At 37.9% G+C, this 19,783-nt stretch overlaps 1 protein-coding gene across 1 annotated transcript in view; it reads left to right on the forward strand.

The window, feature by feature from the left end:
* LOC140137755 (ATP-dependent DNA/RNA helicase DHX36-like) overlaps positions 1-12,068 on the forward strand; it is a 33,234-nt gene extending 21,166 nt beyond the window's left edge. The window contains 9 exon segments of the mRNA XM_072159520.1: positions 1,007-1,223; positions 2,874-3,047; positions 4,576-4,743; positions 6,442-6,474; positions 6,476-6,542; positions 7,526-7,625; positions 8,347-8,473; positions 9,497-9,649; positions 10,845-12,068. Of these exon segments, the coding sequence (XP_072015621.1) occupies positions 1,007-1,223; positions 2,874-3,047; positions 4,576-4,743; positions 6,442-6,474; positions 6,476-6,542; positions 7,526-7,625; positions 8,347-8,473; positions 9,497-9,649; positions 10,845-11,075 (1,270 nt within the window). The 3' untranslated portion in view covers positions 11,076-12,068.
* The last annotated feature ends 7,715 nt before the right edge of the window (positions 12,069-19,783 follow it).

Here is a 19,783-nt window from a genome sequence, read left to right on the forward strand (position 1 = left end):
TAAAACTAAGACTGTTAAGATATTCAGTGAGTTGTAATAAACACTTTGGAATATGCGTGCAGCATTGGAATTAAGATTTTTTCTATGCGTAGCAAAATCTGCTGTCAAAATATCTCTTGGTATATTTCACACATTTCAGTGTGTTAGTCTATGACATGAAAATGCTATTTAATTCCAAAATTGTGTAACAAATTTATGAAATTGAGTAGCATTTTGCTACACCAAGCCACTAATTTCAACACTGTGACAGCGTAAGGTATCAATTACATCTATGCATTCAATACGACCACACATGAATTCAAGATACAATCAAACTAAAGCTTTTATAGTTTGTACCTATTTCACACACAAGAAAGATTAGTGAATCTCAAGAAAAAGCATTTTGATGTATGTTTAGGGGCTGTGCAATAATTATTTCCCCGGGGATAAATTTCGAACGGCCCGCCAAAATTGCTTCCCCCCTCTCGGCCTGCCAAAAATGCTTGCCCCCCCCCCCTCACGGCCCGCCAAAAAATCTTTGCCCCCCCCTTACACATGCCAAATTTTTGGGATCCCAATTTTCAAACCTAAATGGTCTACATATATGTTGCAAGCGCAGCGAGCAGGAAAATTTGCATATTAAAGCGTTTACGTACTGTTTTCCTAAGCCTTTTTAGATCGTTTTATTTAAAAGGCGCCCCATGAATGTGTGCCAAAGATCGCTTGCCTCCCCCTCTCGGCTGGCCAAAATTGTTTGCTCCCCCATTTTGGCTCGTAAAAATTTCTTGCCCCCCTAATTTTACCCTCCCGGGCTCATAATTATTGCACAGCCCTTAACACCTGCTGATTGGTTACACTGAGATTGTTGTGATTTATTGAGCCAATCAGCAGCATCAGGGTTAAATTTAATCATAAAACATGCAATAATGTGTACCATGCATGGACCATGAAGCAACAGATTTAGATTTGACTGTCCTGATAGTCATGCTTTGAATAAATAACAAACCCTGTCTTTACATATTGACAGAGTACAACCTGGAGAGTGTTACCACATGTTCAGTCAATTAAGAGCATCCCTAATGGCAGATTACCAGCAGCCTGAGATGCTCAGAACACCACTGGATGAACTTTGTCTTAATATCAAGAGTCTCAAGCTAGGTCGCATTGTGCCATTCATCAGCAAAGCCTTGCAGTGTCCATCCTTGGATGCTGTCAAACTAGCCATCACTAGCCTGCAGCAATTGGTAAGTAATTATCCTACTATAAATAGGGAAATGTATGTATGTTTGTATATAAAAGGCTGTGTCAGTTTTCATCCAAACATCGCAATATTCACATTTATGCGGCGTGTTATCACCTATATTTGGTTAAACTGGTAAAAGATAAGGTTTCAAAAAGTGTGAAAATGTGGTGAAATTGAAAATGATAAAAATAGCAATTCGGCCTGGCATCAATCGCCATATTTTGTTACCTGTTCAGTGATTCTTTCAGTTTTAGTGATTGCTCCCATTTACTAAACTAGTGGGACCTGTGTAAAGCGCAGGCATCCAGCCAGTAGAATTTAATGCTGAGGATGACACTTACTTGTATGCTTTCTAAACATGAAATGTTAACAAACTATCTTGATCCTCAAAACCTTAAAGAAAGTGTCCAGCAATCACAACATTATGTCTTATATGTTAGAAAAATAAAATCACATGGTTTTATTTAAAACAAAGTCATATTAACCATAAAAACGACTAAAAACAGTGATATTCAAAATCCCTGCGCCGAAATTGTCTAGAGCAATGACGTCTTAATAATTTAATGAAGCCTGACGACAAATGAGCACAAGTAACCATGACGTTATTGCTCTAGAAAAGTTTGGCGCAGAAATTTTGAATATCGCGTGTTGAGAGATTGCTGTTTTTATTCTTGTTTATGGTTAATATGAGTTTGTTTTAAATAAAACCATGTGATTCGTGCATGATAATTATTTTTCTAACATATAAGACATAATGTTGAGATAGCCGGACACTTCCTTTAACCAAAACTAAGCTCTACCAACTCGGGGTTAGTATTGGGCCTCTGTATTTTCCCTCTCAAAACAGATAGTGCACAGTTATTATTATCTGATTAGTGGCTCTTGAGCTGTCAGTCATACACAGCATTAATTAGAGAATAAAGGTATTGATTTTAGCTACTGGAGTGCATCTATCATCTCATATAACGCGGGCGTCATCATTATTTGTAGTAAAACAACGAGGCGAAGCCGAGTTGTTTTACGCCAAAAATAATGTTGCGTGTTATATGAGACGATAAATGCATGACAGCGGCTAAAAACAATACCTTTAATCTCATTCTTAAACACTTCAATTCAAATGAATATTTTAATCATAAGTATACCAAATTTTAATCAAATTAAATCCTACATTTTACAAGGGTTAGAGTTAGCGTTATGTAAGCTTAAAATTCGGACCAGTGGTGGTTCAGACTGACAGGGTTTCGGACTGATGGGGTGTACCCTTTGCCACAAATGAGCAACCTTATGGGCTAACATACCTTATTACACATATTGATAGAAGACAATCCCCCTGCCAAACACTGTGTATATAGAAACTCACTAAAAATCAGAGAAGAAATTGACTGACAGTGCAATAAACTTTGAACACTGGACCTGATTGAGCCTAGCCATAGCCTATAGTCCTGTTATCATGGTCAAAAAGAAGCCAATTGGTAACAAACCTCATACTTTCGGTTGGTGCTCAATTATAGGGCCTTAAATCGGTCTACTAAGAAGCATTCGCACCCTGTCCCCACTTCAGACGAAACAATCGACACTTTGGGTGGAAATATCACAAATTAATGTCAGTTACTTTCACTCTTCCTAACATGTCTTTTTGTGTTATGTACAGAATGCGCTGGATGAGAATGAGGAGCTGACGTCCTTGGGATACCATCTGGCTCGCTTACCGGTAGAGCCTCGTATCGGCAAGATGATTCTCTTTGGTGCTATGTTCTGCTGTCTGGATCCCATACTGACTATCGCAGCAAGTCTGAGCTTCAAGGATCCATTTATTATACCACTGGTAAGGATAATTATATGGTGTTTATTTTTTATTTTTGTAATTGTGAACAGTATCCTAACATACAAAGTTACTGAACAGAATGATATGGAATCAGATTGATAACTCTTTAACATTATTTGAGTAGCAATTTCTAAAATTATTTAATAAGGAATTATGAAAGTTATTGGTTTGCTTATAATTAAAAAATTCATGAACATGATGAACAATTAAAAAAACATACCTAACTGCAACGTGTTCGTAACCCATGACCCATGTTTATGGAAAAAAATGTATACTTCTCAAATTGTTTTAATAATGTTAACTTCTTATAATACATAGCATTGTGTAGGCCCTACTGTGTGATATTGAGATCTTGCTCTTCTGAACTTCAGTCAAATAAATATTTCAAACTCATTTGAAAGATTGGGCAATTGAAAAGGAACACAAAACATCAAATTTGGTGATTGTAACACACTACGACGCATGACCATTTCTCTTAAAAAAATGTTTAAAGCTGCATCATTGAATTAAAGTTATCTCTGTGACACAAAACCCCTAAAATGTCATGTTATCATGTTTAAAGCTAAGTTGTTCTGCAGAGAGAACAACAAGATTGGAAGTGCTTTAGATTGTACAAATATTTTTACAATATGTGATTCCGACTTATACAAATACAAATATTGTTTCGCGTTTTTACTTCCTGGGACCAGACCCCGGGGACCAAGCACACTGTATCAAATACAAAGTTACATACTTAGCCTGTGTCTATATACACCATGAAACTAGGGGATAGTAGTGAGATTTCTTGAACAAAAGTGGGGCAGTCTGCTTTTGCTTTTTAAAGTCAGTTTGCTTTTAAAATATTTCTGTGTGACAATTTTGTGGCAAATTTATTAGGGGAAAGGGATACTTTTTGATCTAATTTTTACAATTTGAATTTTCTCTGCATTTGATATGCTACACAAGACATCTAGTGAAAAAGGCAAATGTGCATCAAAAGAAGTAACCACTGGGTGATGGACATGTTAGGTACATGATAGTAAAAGGCCTATTGAAGTCTTCATTATCACCCCACCCATTGTTTCAATGTTCTTTTTCTTCTTAAGATGACAATTTAGATACATGATAACTCAATAAATACAGCATCTATTATAGGTAAGCAATTATGCTCATCATAAAAAGTGGGACTTCAGTACTCGGTAGTGCAACTGTGCAAGTGTTCTGTTGTCTGAACATCGCTGTTGAAATGACACTCATATTTACTCATATGATTTACAATGTTATTGCTGTTTTTGTGTGATATTTGCACAAATGATTTGTGTAATATGGATAACCCATTTTAACAAGTTCTCTATTCACTTCTGTGGTGGTGCCACAGCAGGGTATGTGGGAATCCCCCTCCCCTCAATCTTGGGTTTTGTCTCAATCTGTTTGGGCTAGAAATGTTTGCATTCCCCCACCCTTTGATCCCCAGAAAAACATTCCTGGCACCGCCACTCAATAGTTTTTATAGAGTTCTTTAACAAATTCCTGAACATTTTTGTTACAGGGAAAGGAGAAAATAGCAGATGCGCGGAGGAAGGATCTGGCCAGGGGTTGTCTTAGTGACCATCTGATGCTGGTCAATGCTGTGTGGGGATGGGAGGATAAAAGTGAGGGACGGGCTGCAGAAAATGACTACTGCTGGCATAACTTTATGTCTGGTAACACACTCAAGGTAAGTGAAGTATCAGCCTCTAAGAACTGTTTTGATTGGTTGCTCAGAGGGGTGTGTTCAGCTTTGAGCCAATCAGAATTATGGTAAAAATAGCCATGGGCTTAAGGGGATTAAGCTTAAAATTGCTAAGAGATCTAAGATCTCCATTTTGATTGTATTGTGTAATTAACCAACCAGAGACATGGGGTTAAAACATATTCTAGTGGATAATCTTCTGTCACTTATTGGCATGTGTAATTTGACAATTTAACCCAATGTTTAGTTTGCAAATTAGATTTTAATTTGTCAAAAGCAAGCAAAAACTTTTTGACAGTTTTTTCAGTGAACTTCTGACTTGCTCAAAGTTGGCATTGGTAACAAATGTCAGTATTTTTAAACCACCTCTTCAATTTGTTTGTTTTTAAGCCCTTAACATTTATTCTGCTGCCATTAGGATTATCGCACCATGTGACTACCAAGCAGCTCCCCATTATGCACCTAGGTGGAGTAGGACAAGCGAGACAAGATAAAATGTCTTGTCCAATATAAAATGTCTTGTCCAAGGACACAACACATTGGCCCTGAGAGGGACCTGAACCCAGAAGTTTGTAATCTTGAGTCAAATGGCGAACTGTTTAGCCACCATGCTCTCAGTGTTGAGATGATCTGACAGCTTACTGGCAGGAAGATATGTCACTTCAGGGGGTGATGTTGCAGCTTCAAGCCGTGAATTTAGGGATTCAATCATGTTTCACCATTGTTCATCACCGATTAACAACGATGCGTCCGCGTCGTCTGAGTGGTTTACTTCGCGAGGGCAGCTTTAGCTACCCGAGCGAAGTAAACCACGCAGACACGCCGGACGCGAGTTGTTAATCGGTGATGAACAACGGTGAAACATGATTGAATCCTTTCAACAACGTAAACAAGCTAAAGATGTCTAATTCACATGATTCTTTCATTCGGAATGTCCGTTTGTCATTGCCACTCAACCTTTATACAAAAAGATCGTGGTATTTCTCTGTTGATATCAGCAATAAAACTAAAGAATAAAGCGGTAATATTTAGCTGCTACCGCCAACATAAGAGAGTTCAGTTTACACAGTCATAATGTTGCAGGCATGACGAATTTAACCTTGCGTCCGCGTATATGCTACTAAACTGTGGATTCATCACGGATTAACAACGGTTGGCTCCTGTACAAAGGTATAGGAAGAGTTGTTGAATAGGGAATTAAACATGTTTCACCGTTGTTCATCACCGTTTAAAAACGATGCGTCCGGACGTGAGTTGTTAAACAATGATGAACAACGGTGAAACATGATTGAATCCCTTTCACGAACGAAAACAAGCTCAATATCGTATAATTCACATGATTATATCATGAGGAATGTCAGTTAATCATTGCCACTCAGCCTTACAAAAATCTCAGTGATTTCTCTGTTGAAATCAGCAATATAAAATACAGAATAAAACGGCAATGTTTAGCTGCTACATGCAAAATACTGAATTCAACTTCTAAGCTTGCATATGCACACAGGTTCCAGGCATGACGAATTTTTGGCTCTTTACATTAAACGCTGCAGTAAAAGTGTGAATTCATCACGGATTAACAACAGTTGGCTTCTGTACAAAGATATAGGAAGAGTTGTTGAATCATAAATGTGACTCTGATCAGTATTACCAGACTTTCCTCTTGTTTTGTCCTCATTTTTGCAGATGCTTGATAATATGAAAGGTCAATTTTATGAAGTTGCTGTACAACATAGGGTTTTTGCACAACAAGTCCTGTAAACAACCACAAGCCAACAGAAACTCAGGTTTGATATAGGTGTATGTATGTGTGTCTGCGTATTTTGCTTTTATGTGCAGGTGTGTTTGGTGCATACAAATGTGCGTGTGTGTGTGTGGGGTGGGGTGCTTTTGTATGGCCATCTAAATGAGGACAGACACAGGAAGCTTACAGAACAAACATAGACACACAACAATTGATGAGGTCCTTAGTGAAATGACTATATTCAGAATATCACAAATAATGTAAAAATATGTATGCTGCAGGTCCATACTTGAGGGGTACAGGTAGGATTGCAGCTGGATAGTACAGATTGTGTGTGTTTCAAGTTAGATCCACGGTATGGCGATTAAAAATGGATGTGTGTGTCCTCAGTTATATAAAGTTAGGTCCTCATTGAGGTCCCCATTTGCTTGTGTGCGAGTAGGGGAGGAGTGTGTGTATGTCTGTGAATGGGTACTTGCTACCATATATACCCAGCACACACAAACATGTTCTTAAAACATTTATTCAAAACTGGGTTTTTAATAACATTTAAATGTCGGGTTATATAAAGTTCATGAAAACGTTTTTTAAAACATTATTGTCAAATATTTTGGGCAAAAAGTTTTTGCAAAATATTTTGTCAACACTTATATAACATTCTGTTTAGAATGTTTTGCATCAAGTTTACAAATATGCTTTTGGAATGTTATTGAAATGTTTTTATGCCCTTTATACCCGACATTTAAACGTTTTCTGTACAACATTTTGTGCTTGATACTAAGATTGTGGCTGCATGTTGTGAGCATGGAAGGTGCATGGAAGGTACATGCAAAGCATACAGCATATGTCAAATTTACAGAGAATTTTGTGCATGCTTATGGAAATAATATACAATTATTAATTTAGCTGGTAGTTTGTGCTGATTAAGACAAAATTAAATTAAAATCAGTGTTTTAATATTGACCAATCTGATTATGTTTTTGTTTGATCATTAATGATAATTCCCTGTTGATTTTATTATTGCAGAAAATGAGCAGTTGATCAAGGCTGTTTTATGTGCAGGACTTTATCCAAACATTGCTGAGATCAAAGAAGGTAGATACAGTTGGAAGAAGAAAATGAAAAGGTGAGGGATACTAAGCAGTTACTCCCCTATTTTTCACCCTGATGTGGCAGTGACGTCAGTGCGCATTTCATTGGGCACAATTTCAAGTAGCTAGCGGTTACTCTGCCATTTTTCACCCTGATGTGGCAGTGACGTCAGTGCGTATTTCATTGAGCACAATTTCAAGTAGCTAGCGGAAGCTCAAAGTGCTAGCGCATGCACACGCTTAAAGACGCCGCATAAATGCGTCAGGGTGAAAAATATTATACAGTTAGCTAAAGTACCAGGGTAGCATTTTTTAGCATGCCAAGTTGCTATAGCAAATTCCTACCAATTGAACTCATGCCAAATTGATTGGCATTCACTCTGCATTTCTGCCAGGAGTGTGCCATGTCATATTTTCAAATTAATGATAGTTGGTTTATAGGTGCCCCCCCCCCCCCCCCTGTATTCCCCTGTAACTTTATTTTACTTGGGCAACCAAGAACTGACATTTCACATTGAACTGTAAACTTTTATAGGCAAGTCTGACAAGTACTTGCCACACTGTGGACCTGTCATTTATATCAAATGGGGGGCTCATTAGGTTCATAATATGTATATTTGCACATAAGTGGTGTTTATTTGTCTATGTGCAAAAGTTCATAGTTGCAGGTGAAAGCAGACAAGACATGTAAATCATATGTCTACATCATCATTGGCTGTATAATATGAAAACTTGATATTGCCTGTTTGATTACAGACCTGCCAAATTCCGCACCCCTAGTGATGGCAACGTGAAAGTCCACCCTAAATCAGTGAACTGTGATGGTAAGGAATTCAATGGAAACAGATGGATGCTGTATCATCTGAAACTCAAATCAACAGGGGTAAGATTAAGCCCAGTTTCTTGATGCTTGACTAGAGGAAAGGCTTTTGTTGGCCAGGGGGATAGCCCTGCTAATGTGGGTTAACCTTACTTGTGTTTCTTTTCAGAATTTCATTTTACATCAGACACAATTTGTGACGCGATCAAGCAAAATCAGTCGGAACTCGGAAATATTAAATTTCAGTTTCTTATAGGATAGTAACAAGCATTACAAAGCTGGATTTTGCAGAAAACCCCATTAAAATTGAACAACCAATTCCAAAGATATGAGCAATTAAAAAGTTTCCAAAACAATAGGAAACAAAACGAAATATTTCCTTTGTTTGGCTATATCTCAAAATCAATATTTTGGAGTTCTGACTGATTTTGCTTGATCGCATCACATATGACAAATAAAAGCATAGTGTATGAAATTCTGAGAATTGTATATGATGCTTTCATTTGTAAAAAAAGTAGAAACAAAATAACAAACCCTGTTGATAACAGTGTTACTTGACCCTTAGCCTAATTGCCTAAACAGTCTTTCCTAAATCAAGTATTTTCAAATGTCCCTGCAGATATTACTAGTATTATTTCAGCATTTTGGGTAAAGAATAACAAAATTAAAATTTGATGGAAATCAGAAATTATGGCCTTAAGGGTAGACGAGGTATTGATGGTCGAAGCATTAAAAAAATTCATTATCTAAATCAATATATTATTGAAAAATAGCACTTTGATGTTTTGCAAAAGTTCATTCTACAAATCATATACTTTGAAAACTTTGATTTATTGTTGTTAATGAGTTATGTACGTTTTAAAAAGGTGTTGTTGTTTCAGCCCTCTTTACAACATAACTCAAGAACCACAGGGCCTACAAAAGTATATCGGTGATATTTGAATTCTTCTACTCAATCGCTATGAAATGATCAAAGCAATTTTTGCCAAAGCTTACTACCATTCAAAAGATGCTGTGAACTACCAAATCGCAACAGTTTGAAGAGCATATCACTTACTTATCACATTGCATTGTTTCATTCTCTAGATCTTCCTTCATGACACATCAATAGTAGAGCCATATCCCTTGCTGTTCTTTGGAGGCAAGCTACAGAGTTGTGATGAAGATGGCATGAATGTGATCACTATGGATGGATTAGTCAAATTCCATGCACCTGCTAGAATAGCACAACTAGTACAGGTAGGCACACCAATCATTGAAGATGAAAATGGGCTGATAGTGTAGTTTGTGTCTGTCTAGTGACCTAGCCAAAGAGGGGCCTGTGCCCCCAGGCACAGATGGTCCCTCAGTACATCGCAATACATTGGTACAATTCGCTACATGACTGTAAAATAATTCTCGGATGAAGTAAGAACTTTTGATGACCTTGTCAACAGAAAGGAAATTCTCGATGTAAATTGCCCAAAATCATTGTTAAAGGTGCAAAATCTCTGAAAAGTAAGTTTCCAAAATTAAAAACGTGAATTGAATTTTATTTTGAAGGAACCTTTGTCAAAAAACTGTCCACATTTTAGGCCGTTGCCCATCTGGGCCGTTGCCCATCTGAACATTTACAATTTTGTTATCAACAGATTAGTCCTATTTCAGAGAGTGTTTACATAATACTAATAATGAGGGGCATACCAAATGGTCAAAATAAGCTGTAATCAAGTTGTGATGACATCATAACAAGAAAGACATTTGTTGCACTTGGTGGTTTTTGAAAGATTTTATAACTTTTGATGGCACAAACAAATTATTATTAAATTAAACATTGTTAAATGCTTGCAAATGTTAGTATGATGTTCTCAACATAATCAAGATGTTTCAAAGGTGCATACAGAATCGAAGATACAAAAGAACAAAATAGGATACCATGGTATTATATTTTGTTAAAGAAGCAAGTCAGTGAACTTTGATCTTAAGTTTGGTTCACTACAAGCAACTTTATCACTTTGTTCAGAACCATTTTTATTTTAGTCAAAAATGTCGATGCAAAATTAGTGAGTTCTGTTTTATTGAAGTATGAGGCAATGTGACAACCAGCCTATAGCTAAAATAATAGTTTCTCGATCATGAGAGCTCAATAGGCACGCAATGACAATTGCGTCGGCATACAACGCCTACCACACACGCTTTGGGTAGCGCTGCATTTCCTGTGCATGCACAATCGATCGCACTATTGTGTCATTCCACTAAACTTGCGACATTATGCAGTGCGCACAGTACATTCATACTCTCATGATCGAGAAACTATTATTTTAGCTAATAGTTGTTGATGTGATCTGATTCTGATGATTCACCAGTGGCAGTGTAATTACGGTGCTTCCTTTGGAAAAATGCGCTGTATAAATCCAAAATTTATTTATTTTTATGTCATTTGCTATTATTTCAGGAATTGAGACATCAAATGGAGCAATTACTGGAGCACAAAATCACCCACCCTGGCATTACTAACTGGCAACACAACTCAAGGGAAGGCAAGATTATGACAGCCATTGTAGATTTGTTCACCATGGATGGACAGAGACAACAGGAACAGAACTGGAGGGAAAGTGCCGGATACCGTGCTCAGGAAGAAGAGGAGGAGAGTGAGGAAGAAGAAGATGATGATGATGGCAGATGACTTTGAATATTTTGCTTAAATTTGTTAAGCTTTCTCAAGGGATCCCATGTTTGAGTTCCATGAAGAACTAGAAAAGAAAGGAAAATGAAAGTGAGTGTGGGGTTGGAGGAACTGACCAGGCTCGTGATAAGTTAACCCCATGAGAACTACCTGCCAATTGGCCAAAAAGAAGTTTCCATTATAAATTGGACCAATCAACAACATTGTTAGAATAATTTCACCACACAAAAAATTGGGGTGAATTATTTGCAAAGCTCCATTCTGATTGGTGATTAAAGTGAAGATATCATGTAATTGACCAATCAGAGGCAATGTTATATCGGCAGGTAGTAGGAAAATGAAAAGTGAGTATGGGGTTAGAGGAACTGACCAAGCTCGTGATAAGTTAAGAGAGGTAGTAGAGAGTAGTGTTACTCATTCCTGACGTATGTTGACCTAGGCTAAATCCTTTGTCTTGTACACTGCACATGTATTTGTGTTATGCTTGTAGTGACACTGAACAACTTACTGTTCGTATCACGAAAATATTTTTGTGCTACTTTGGTTGTACACCACAGCACAACTGCCAATCGGCTCTCGTTCTTGCTGCACCGTTGTTGCAGGATCGCTCTCTGAAAAGTATGTGTTCAACAACAAACAGGGGTCAAAGATCAATTTGGACGGCAGTCTAACATTGACCTTCTGGGATTCAAGTGGAACAGACTAATAATAAGACAGAGGTGTCACCCAAAGTGACAATGAATTTATGTAGCTCTATTTATTTACCTGATTCAAAATGTACCTACCACAAGGAGTGAGTTTCAGTCACAGGCAGGAGAAGTTTTTTCAGCCCATTTGGTAGCTTTGCTTAATTTTTACATGCTTTGTTTTCTCACCACTATTGGGTTTTTCCATGAAAGTTCATTCTCATGTCTACAAACCGATGGTCTGCATAGATATTCAGGACTCCAGAGATTTGATTTGGAACAACCAGCATAAGAAAAAAAATGCTATAGCCAAAATAACAAATTCTCGATCATGAGAGGATGTACCTTCTGCGTCAGCGTACTCTTCATAGAATAACACGATCGCGCGACCTGCATGACCGAACCTTGACCTTGCCTAGCAACGACCGTGTGATTGGTCAATTCTCAAAAGCTGTGTTTCCGCCGTAAGCGCCGGTATTTGCGTAGTACGTTCGACGCAAATAACTGTGCGTACCCAAGTTGGCTCTCATGATCGAGAATTTAATATTTTGGCTATAGGCTGATACATTGTACCTTTAAATCCCAGCTACATATGTGACCGTCCACCACAAATGAGCTCTGATGTCAGCAGAGCTTGATTTGAGATCTGGCCCATTAAACTTCTCAAAAAACAATAGAAAACAAAGGATTTCCCACCTCTTTTACTGATTGTTTACTACCTTGCAAACAAGCAACAGGGACATGTAATATATCATTATGAAGCTTTTTTGAGGAGAACTTGCCTTTCCAATATCTCAAAAACTGAAAATGCCGACATCAGAGCTCATTTGTGATGGCTGGTCACATATTCTTTGCAAGCAAATTATTGGCTGTAGAAGTAGTGACGTAACAGGATTAATTACCATAGTGCCTGGTCTACAATATTTTTGAATGTATTTGCTGTAGAAGTGATGATGTAACAGGATTAATTACCATAGCAAAAGGTTAAAACAATTTTTGAATTTATCGCCTTGCTCTAATATGTTCACAAACCTCTGCATTAAACCATTGATGTCAAAGAAGAGGGGTAAAGACCGAGATCATAATTCTATAGAATATTCATATCATGTTGATCACTCGCACCTGTAAGATAAGTATTTTTGAAAAGAGCGGCATTGTATTCAATCTATGATTGCAGACATAACACAGGTGATGAGTGCAACCTGCTTGTAGTGCAGGGCGATATATACAAAAATTATTTTAACCTATTGCTATGGTAGTTAATCCTGTTATATCATAACTTCTACGGCAAATTGACCTGAACTCTAAGCAGACTGCACTAATTACCTATGTATGTATTTATAAAAGATACATGTCATAGTTTCGTCTGCCTGATAAAGGTTAAATTTCATGTGAGTGACATGTACAGCACATGGTGTATTCTGGGATGCTGTGATAATCTTCTTTGGATCTTACTCTGCCCTAATTCTTTATCCTGTGGCTGAATGCGGAATAAAGAGCAAGATTACTGTGTTTACATCCTACATTCTGCATTGTGGTATGCATTTTACATGCACTAGAACTAAAGACTCAACGAAATGCAACTCGGCCATTATAAAGACGCTTTTAACTTCATAACTATTAATTGCATTTGGTATTTGAAAACATCAGGAGAAATAAAATTTAAAGGTGGTAATTTTGACACCTCATTTGTTACAGTTTACCAAAATTGTGGTCTTGGTGCAAGTTTGAAGGGACCCATTTTCATTTTTGTGTGCAAATTTGAAGCTAAGTTCTCAAGTAACTGTTAAAGTAACTTGTTATTTCCAGTACTGAATTGATTTTGTACTATTGTTTCTTCATATTTTAGGCCTCCCGCTTCCTTTTTTGAGGTTTCCTCAAATATATTTTTATTTTTGAAATTCAGTTATAACTTTTCAAAAAATATGTCTAGAAGTTGGGATGCATTCTTTCGCCTTGTTAAGATACAAGAAACACTTTAGGAAGGTTTTGTGATCATTAGAGGGGGTGTATCTCTCAGAACAACAAATAAAAAAGGGCCTCCTCCTTTTTCCAGGCATTATTGTATACGCTAAAACAGCTCTAAGCATGGGTATTTACACCAATTTTGCGATAAAAAATAGAAAATAAAAAGCCCCCTCTTCCTCCTTTTTTTCGAAAACCCGGACGTGATACATGTTTTATTTTTTACTTGGCCTTATCCTGATAAGCTGTTATTGTAAAACAGTAAAACCAATAAAAGTATAGAAATAAAATATGAAATATATGGAAATTTAATTGTGACTTGCCTTGTGTGCATGTTTGTTTTGTATACATTTGTGAACTGCTACAACGAAATGAGTATAGAGTCTCAAGTTGTTAGTTTCAAGACATCCAGGCTGATTGAGTTGATGTTCTTTGTTTGCCACGCACCTATACAAGCCAGGAGTATGTCCTTTGTGAATGGCCCATTAATATGCCCCCATTCACAAAAGACATACTTCTGGCTTGGCCTAAATCAAATCATGGAATATTTGAACATGTATGTTTTCAAGATTTTGTACGTGTTGGACTTTGGATTTGAAGGGGTGGGTGAAGGTGTAGAAAACTCTGCTCATGAATAACCGATCAAATCCAGCATCGAATTTGAGCGGGATGTTTGAAACCCGGAAGGTGTTCTCCATGGTTGAAGGTATACGGGGATGTTCCACGGTTTGGGGTACCTTTTCAGCTATTTGGTATATCGATGGGCGTGTTTTCAGTGGAGACCAATGCGCCCAAGCATTTGGGCAAAAGTGCCCCTAAAAGTGCTCAATTATGGGCAAATGTGGTTGCATTTCGGGTGTTTTTGGTGGAAAATTGGTATATACTGATGCAGGGGCGGATTTAGGGGCGCAGCGTGCGCGCCCTCTATTTTTTGACTAGCAAAGGCGCGGTAACTTAAAAATACAAAATTGTAAGAAATTTAAAAAAAAGGAACAAATTCGCCATGAACAGCAAACAATGGGCCAAAACCGTTGAGTTTTCGAGGGGTAACCCCTTTAACACATTTTTTAAGTGCGTCGACCAAAAGCGCCCCTTTATCAAAAATTCCTGGATCCGACCCTGTGATGGGTGGCAAAAACTGCATAAAGTAGGTATAGAGAAAGTCAGCATCTGAAAGTCTGTGTGGCACATCCCTGTACTGAATCCCCCCCCCCTCCCCCCGGGTTTGGAGTTTTTCATGCCTGGCCGTTCAAGCTACTATACATTGAGCTATTCCAGTTGAAATCCATACACCACCAATGGAAGACCTGACCTTAATCTCCTACACAGGGAGTGTGAATTTCAAATGGGATTACCTGAATGGTTGACTCCATGTGAGATATAGACCCCCTGTGTTTGAGATTAGGTCATAGCTTCCATTGGGGTGTATGGATTTCAACAGGAATGTCCCACTGGGGTAGGCCTAGTAACATCTTTTACCATAGCTCAAACTGGAAACTCAAATGAAATGTTATTAAGTTAATTTTTGAAAGTCTGCAAATATATATTATGAGCTGCCCCCGGGAGCTGCACAATAATTATGACCTCTCAGGGAGGGGGGGAGATTTCTCAAATAAATTTTGTGCCAGTAATACATCCCTCCCTCCTTCACCCTGCCAAAAACTGCTTGCCCAGCTCCCCTTCCCTTTGCAAATGGCAAATTGTGCAACTTTTGGACATTGGGCATTTTATTTAAAAGGTCACAGTGTCCCATTAAAGAGAGCTAAAATCGTTTGCCCTCCCCTTTTCGACCTGCCAAACATTTCTTTTACCTCCCGCTTTTGGCTTGCCAAAAATTCTTGCTACCCAGGCTATTTTTGACCCCAGGTCTCATTGCACAGCACCGAAACTTGTGTATGTTGTATGCAATTCTTCATGTCCGCCTACATAAAAAACAACAACACATGATTTTAACTTTCGTTATAGGTCTACTCTGGCCTACTGTTCATTTTGGAACAAATTTTTGACCCTCCCCTCTCCTTTAGTAACCAAAACTTCTTGGTCCCCCTTTGTTGAACTTCAAACTTTTCGTGTCCCCCCACGTTTTGCCCAGCCCCCACCCAACCACCAAAGATTTATGAACACTAACGGTATAGTTCCAAGTACTTTCATGCCCCACAGCACTGAAACCTTTCATGAAAGTTACCCCCAATTCACCCTCAAGCATTAGCTTCAATGAGACCAACAACGTTCTCATATGTGATGGATCAAGCAGGCTCTATAGTTATATTATATATATGGAACATAACACAATGGTTTCAAAGTTTAAAAAAAATCAGGTCTATCAATGGCAAAAAGTCCTGACGTTACGTTCATGTCGTCACAGATACGTTACCTAAATTCTACTCCCCTCGGAAAAAACGCTGTGATAAATGAAGCCAAATACCATACCAGACTTTAGTACATTGGGTGATGACTGATTAAATATGGGTATTAAGTCAGAAAGTTTTTACACTTGCACGATTAAGACAAAGGTGGGAAAAGGCTTCACAGATACGTTACCACAGATACGTTACTCCCAACACGTACAAGTAATATTGCTCAAAAATGAAGTATCACCCATGCATTGTTTTGTGTTCTTGAACTATTAAAGTTTGCAATTCAATTTCATGAATTCTTCGTGGTTGGTATTTTGTCATTCCTGAGACCAAACTTGAACGCTTTATCGGAGAATGGGCCTAATCCACCAATACTCTAAACATGTTTAGCATTTGAACACGTTTATAAAAAGGCAAGAATGTGTTTAGAAAAGTGTTTTTAAACATTTAAAATGCTAAATACTGTTTTTGCAGTGCACCAAAGACCCCCTTTCTCCCCATACCTCATATTTGTCTTGTTTCACCAGACCCTTTTTGTGGACAAATTCCTTACAACATACCCAAAAGACCAATTTTAGAATCTGCCCAAGAACACATTTTTAGGATCTTCCCCAAAAGGCCCTTTTTAAGGGCTGGGGTATGAACGTTTGGACAGTATTTATTTTGGGACATCAGAGCACATCAGACATATCGAATTGCATTCTGAATACGAAGAATGTCATTCTGATATCAAATAATTTTGATTTTTTGAAATTCGCAATTTAATACACATTTTATGGCAAATCATTAAAATTGATATTTTTGATATTTAACAGTACTTGAAGTAAACTTTATAAATCTGATGATTTATACTTAAAGTGTATGTAGGTGGGATGAAAAGCCGACGATCAATTGAAAATTTTGACCTTTCGTATTGAAGATATGGATTTTTTTTCCCAAAACACCAAAAAAATTAGGTCTTTTTGGGAAAATATCCATATCTTCAATATGAAAGGTCAAAATGTTCAATTGACCGTCGGCTTTTCCTTCCTGCTACATACACTTTAAGAATATATCATTAGATTTATATAATTTACTTCGAGGACTGTTATATATCAAAAATTTGAAAATTATCGAATTTTTATAATTTGTCATAAAATTTGAATTATATTGTGATTTTCAAAAAATGAAAATTATTTGATATCAGAAAGACATGCTTCGTATTCAGAATGCAATTCGATAGGTCTGAGGTGCTCTCATGTCCCACAAAAAATACTGTCGAAACGCAATAAACGCTCATTTTAGATCCCTTAAGTTGCCCCGAAGGACCCCATTTTTAGGATCTTACCTAGACAGACCGTTTAGCATTTTCGTCAAAAGACCTTTCCCACAATTTTTTCTCCAAGACCGCACGTGTATGTACCTTACTATTGGAGTGCTCCCCTAGGGGTATATATACTATAATGCACCCTGTCCTGGCACCCAAGGGCGTAAATCGTTTTTGGAAAGTGGGGGGGGGGACAATGACAATTATTAGTCATTGATACTTCGCGCAACGTAGGAGTGTTTGAGGGATGTGCCCCCTGAGAACTGAGAAACTAAGTTTGCAAAATGAAGACCTAATTGAAGCCATTTTGTGGACCACTTTGGCACTATTATTGCGTAAAAGTTTTGTTTAAAAAAACCAAAGTCTTCACTATTATTGTATAAATTATTTGCTTTTAAAAACAAAGTAACGGGTGTCCAAAGCAGAAGCGAAAATACTATGCATATATGCAGGGGGTGTTCCCACTTGCGAAATGAAGGCCCATTGAAGCCACTTGGTGTAAGATTGTGACACTGTCAGAAGTTTGTGACACTGTCAAAAGTTAGGAAGTGTGTGAAAATGAAGGCCCAATCATACTATCGATGCGAATGTGCGGTTTTTTTAAGGCACGGGGAGTGACTACTCAATTACGTGCAATTAACTTCTTTACTTATCTCCCTTTTATCTTCTTTTTTTCTCCTTCCTCTTCTCTCCTTTCCCCCGGCCTTACAAGGTGGGTGGGGCCGGGGGGGGGGCATTTGATATTGTACCCTTTAAAAGTGAAAGACGTGTCCCCTTGTCACCCACCCGATTTACCTAAACCTGAGACTATTATTCAGGTATAATAGTCTCAGCCTAAACGACTGACAGGTAGGCCCTTCGGTGTCAGTTCATCAAACAACTTCGCCACCACTCGTTTTGTTTGTGCCAGGAACTGGCAAACTTGTCATTCTGCATCTACACGTAATTTTCCCTATATCAAAAATGGATCTCAAACGAGGTAGCAACAGGAAGACGATAACTTAACGCCCAAATTAGACTGCTTTTGATGTGTGAGTCATAAACCTCAATAGCTCTTAATCGTGCATGGATGAAGTTTGGGCGGCATTTTCACAACTGGCCCAGCGTATGATTGCCATGAGAAGTTTTTGGCAACGCTGAACGGTGTGCACGAACGTCGACAGGCACCGTCTGAAAGAATAGACATGGTGGAGAAGCGATGGAGCCCAGGAAAGAAACATGGGATTTTTTCCCGGGGGGGCTACCAATGACCCCTTTAATTTTATCATCAAAAGCCTTAAAGGAGGATTTCGTGATCCTAGCATCCTCTTTTTATGACATTTTTCAGTAGATCCACGAAAAAAACTTATTCCAAAAATTACGGTTGATTCCGAGTGCGAGTTCTGCAATGATTATGTGTATTAACACTGCTCCATAGGCCACTGTTGTAATTTCGTTCTGGTATAACAGGCTGTGGATCACGAAATGCCCTTTTAAATAATGCGGAAACTTTCAAATTCTCTTATTTCAGCAAATTTGTATAACTTTGGCAAAAATAAAATTTAAAAAATGTATAAAAACCCATCAACCCCCCCACAATAACGTTTTTAAAATGTTTTAAACGGGTCATATTTTGGGTTTTTGTTCATTGGACAACGTCCATAGGCCTACATGTCGAGCGTTTTGTATGAAAACACCCTACAATTACATTTTTAAATGTTGCCAAAATGTTATTAGGCCTAAGTTGTAAAACATTTTTTGCAAACATTTTTGCCAAATATTTCGACAACACTATTAACAAAAAATGTTAGAATGTTTTGCAGTAGGCCTACGTTTTCTAACGAATGATTTTTAAAAACCATTATGACAACGTTTTGAACCATTCATATACCCTTTCACCCGATATTTAACCTTTACGGGAATAATGTCGAAAATGTTTTGGGTTTGCTGGAAATGAAGTAAAGAAGCTTGAACAGATAGAGCACCGTACGGTGGAACAGCTAGGGTCCCGATCTTTAGGTGCCGTTTAGGGCGCATGGAATCGACCAATCCAGTGCCCCTCACTGATTCTGAGCCTCCCCATCACGAACCAGTGAAAGGCTAGCAAAAATGGTCCGATGAAAACTTCGTCATTAGACCGAATTCACATTATGGCAAAATTCAAGTATCATTTATGCAAATTTTTGGCCTGCTGCTTCTAAAATTGAACTGGGATTTCTTGCATGATTGTAACTTGAAGTTTTGGCATAACTACACAATACCCACCACACCATGGGCACAGCCCTGAGCTGCTTCAAAGGGAATAGCCCCCTCAATTTGATATTTTCTTGTATTTTGACAAATAATCCCCTATAGTCACATCATAATTTCTTTTACATTTTGGTTCTTGGACAAATGTCTTCAACGAAGCGCCAT

This window comes from Amphiura filiformis, chromosome 17 (assembly GCF_039555335.1).
Source record: "Amphiura filiformis chromosome 17, Afil_fr2py, whole genome shotgun sequence".
In the NCBI taxonomy this organism is placed as follows: Eukaryota; Metazoa; Echinodermata; class Ophiuroidea; order Amphilepidida; family Amphiuridae; genus Amphiura; species Amphiura filiformis.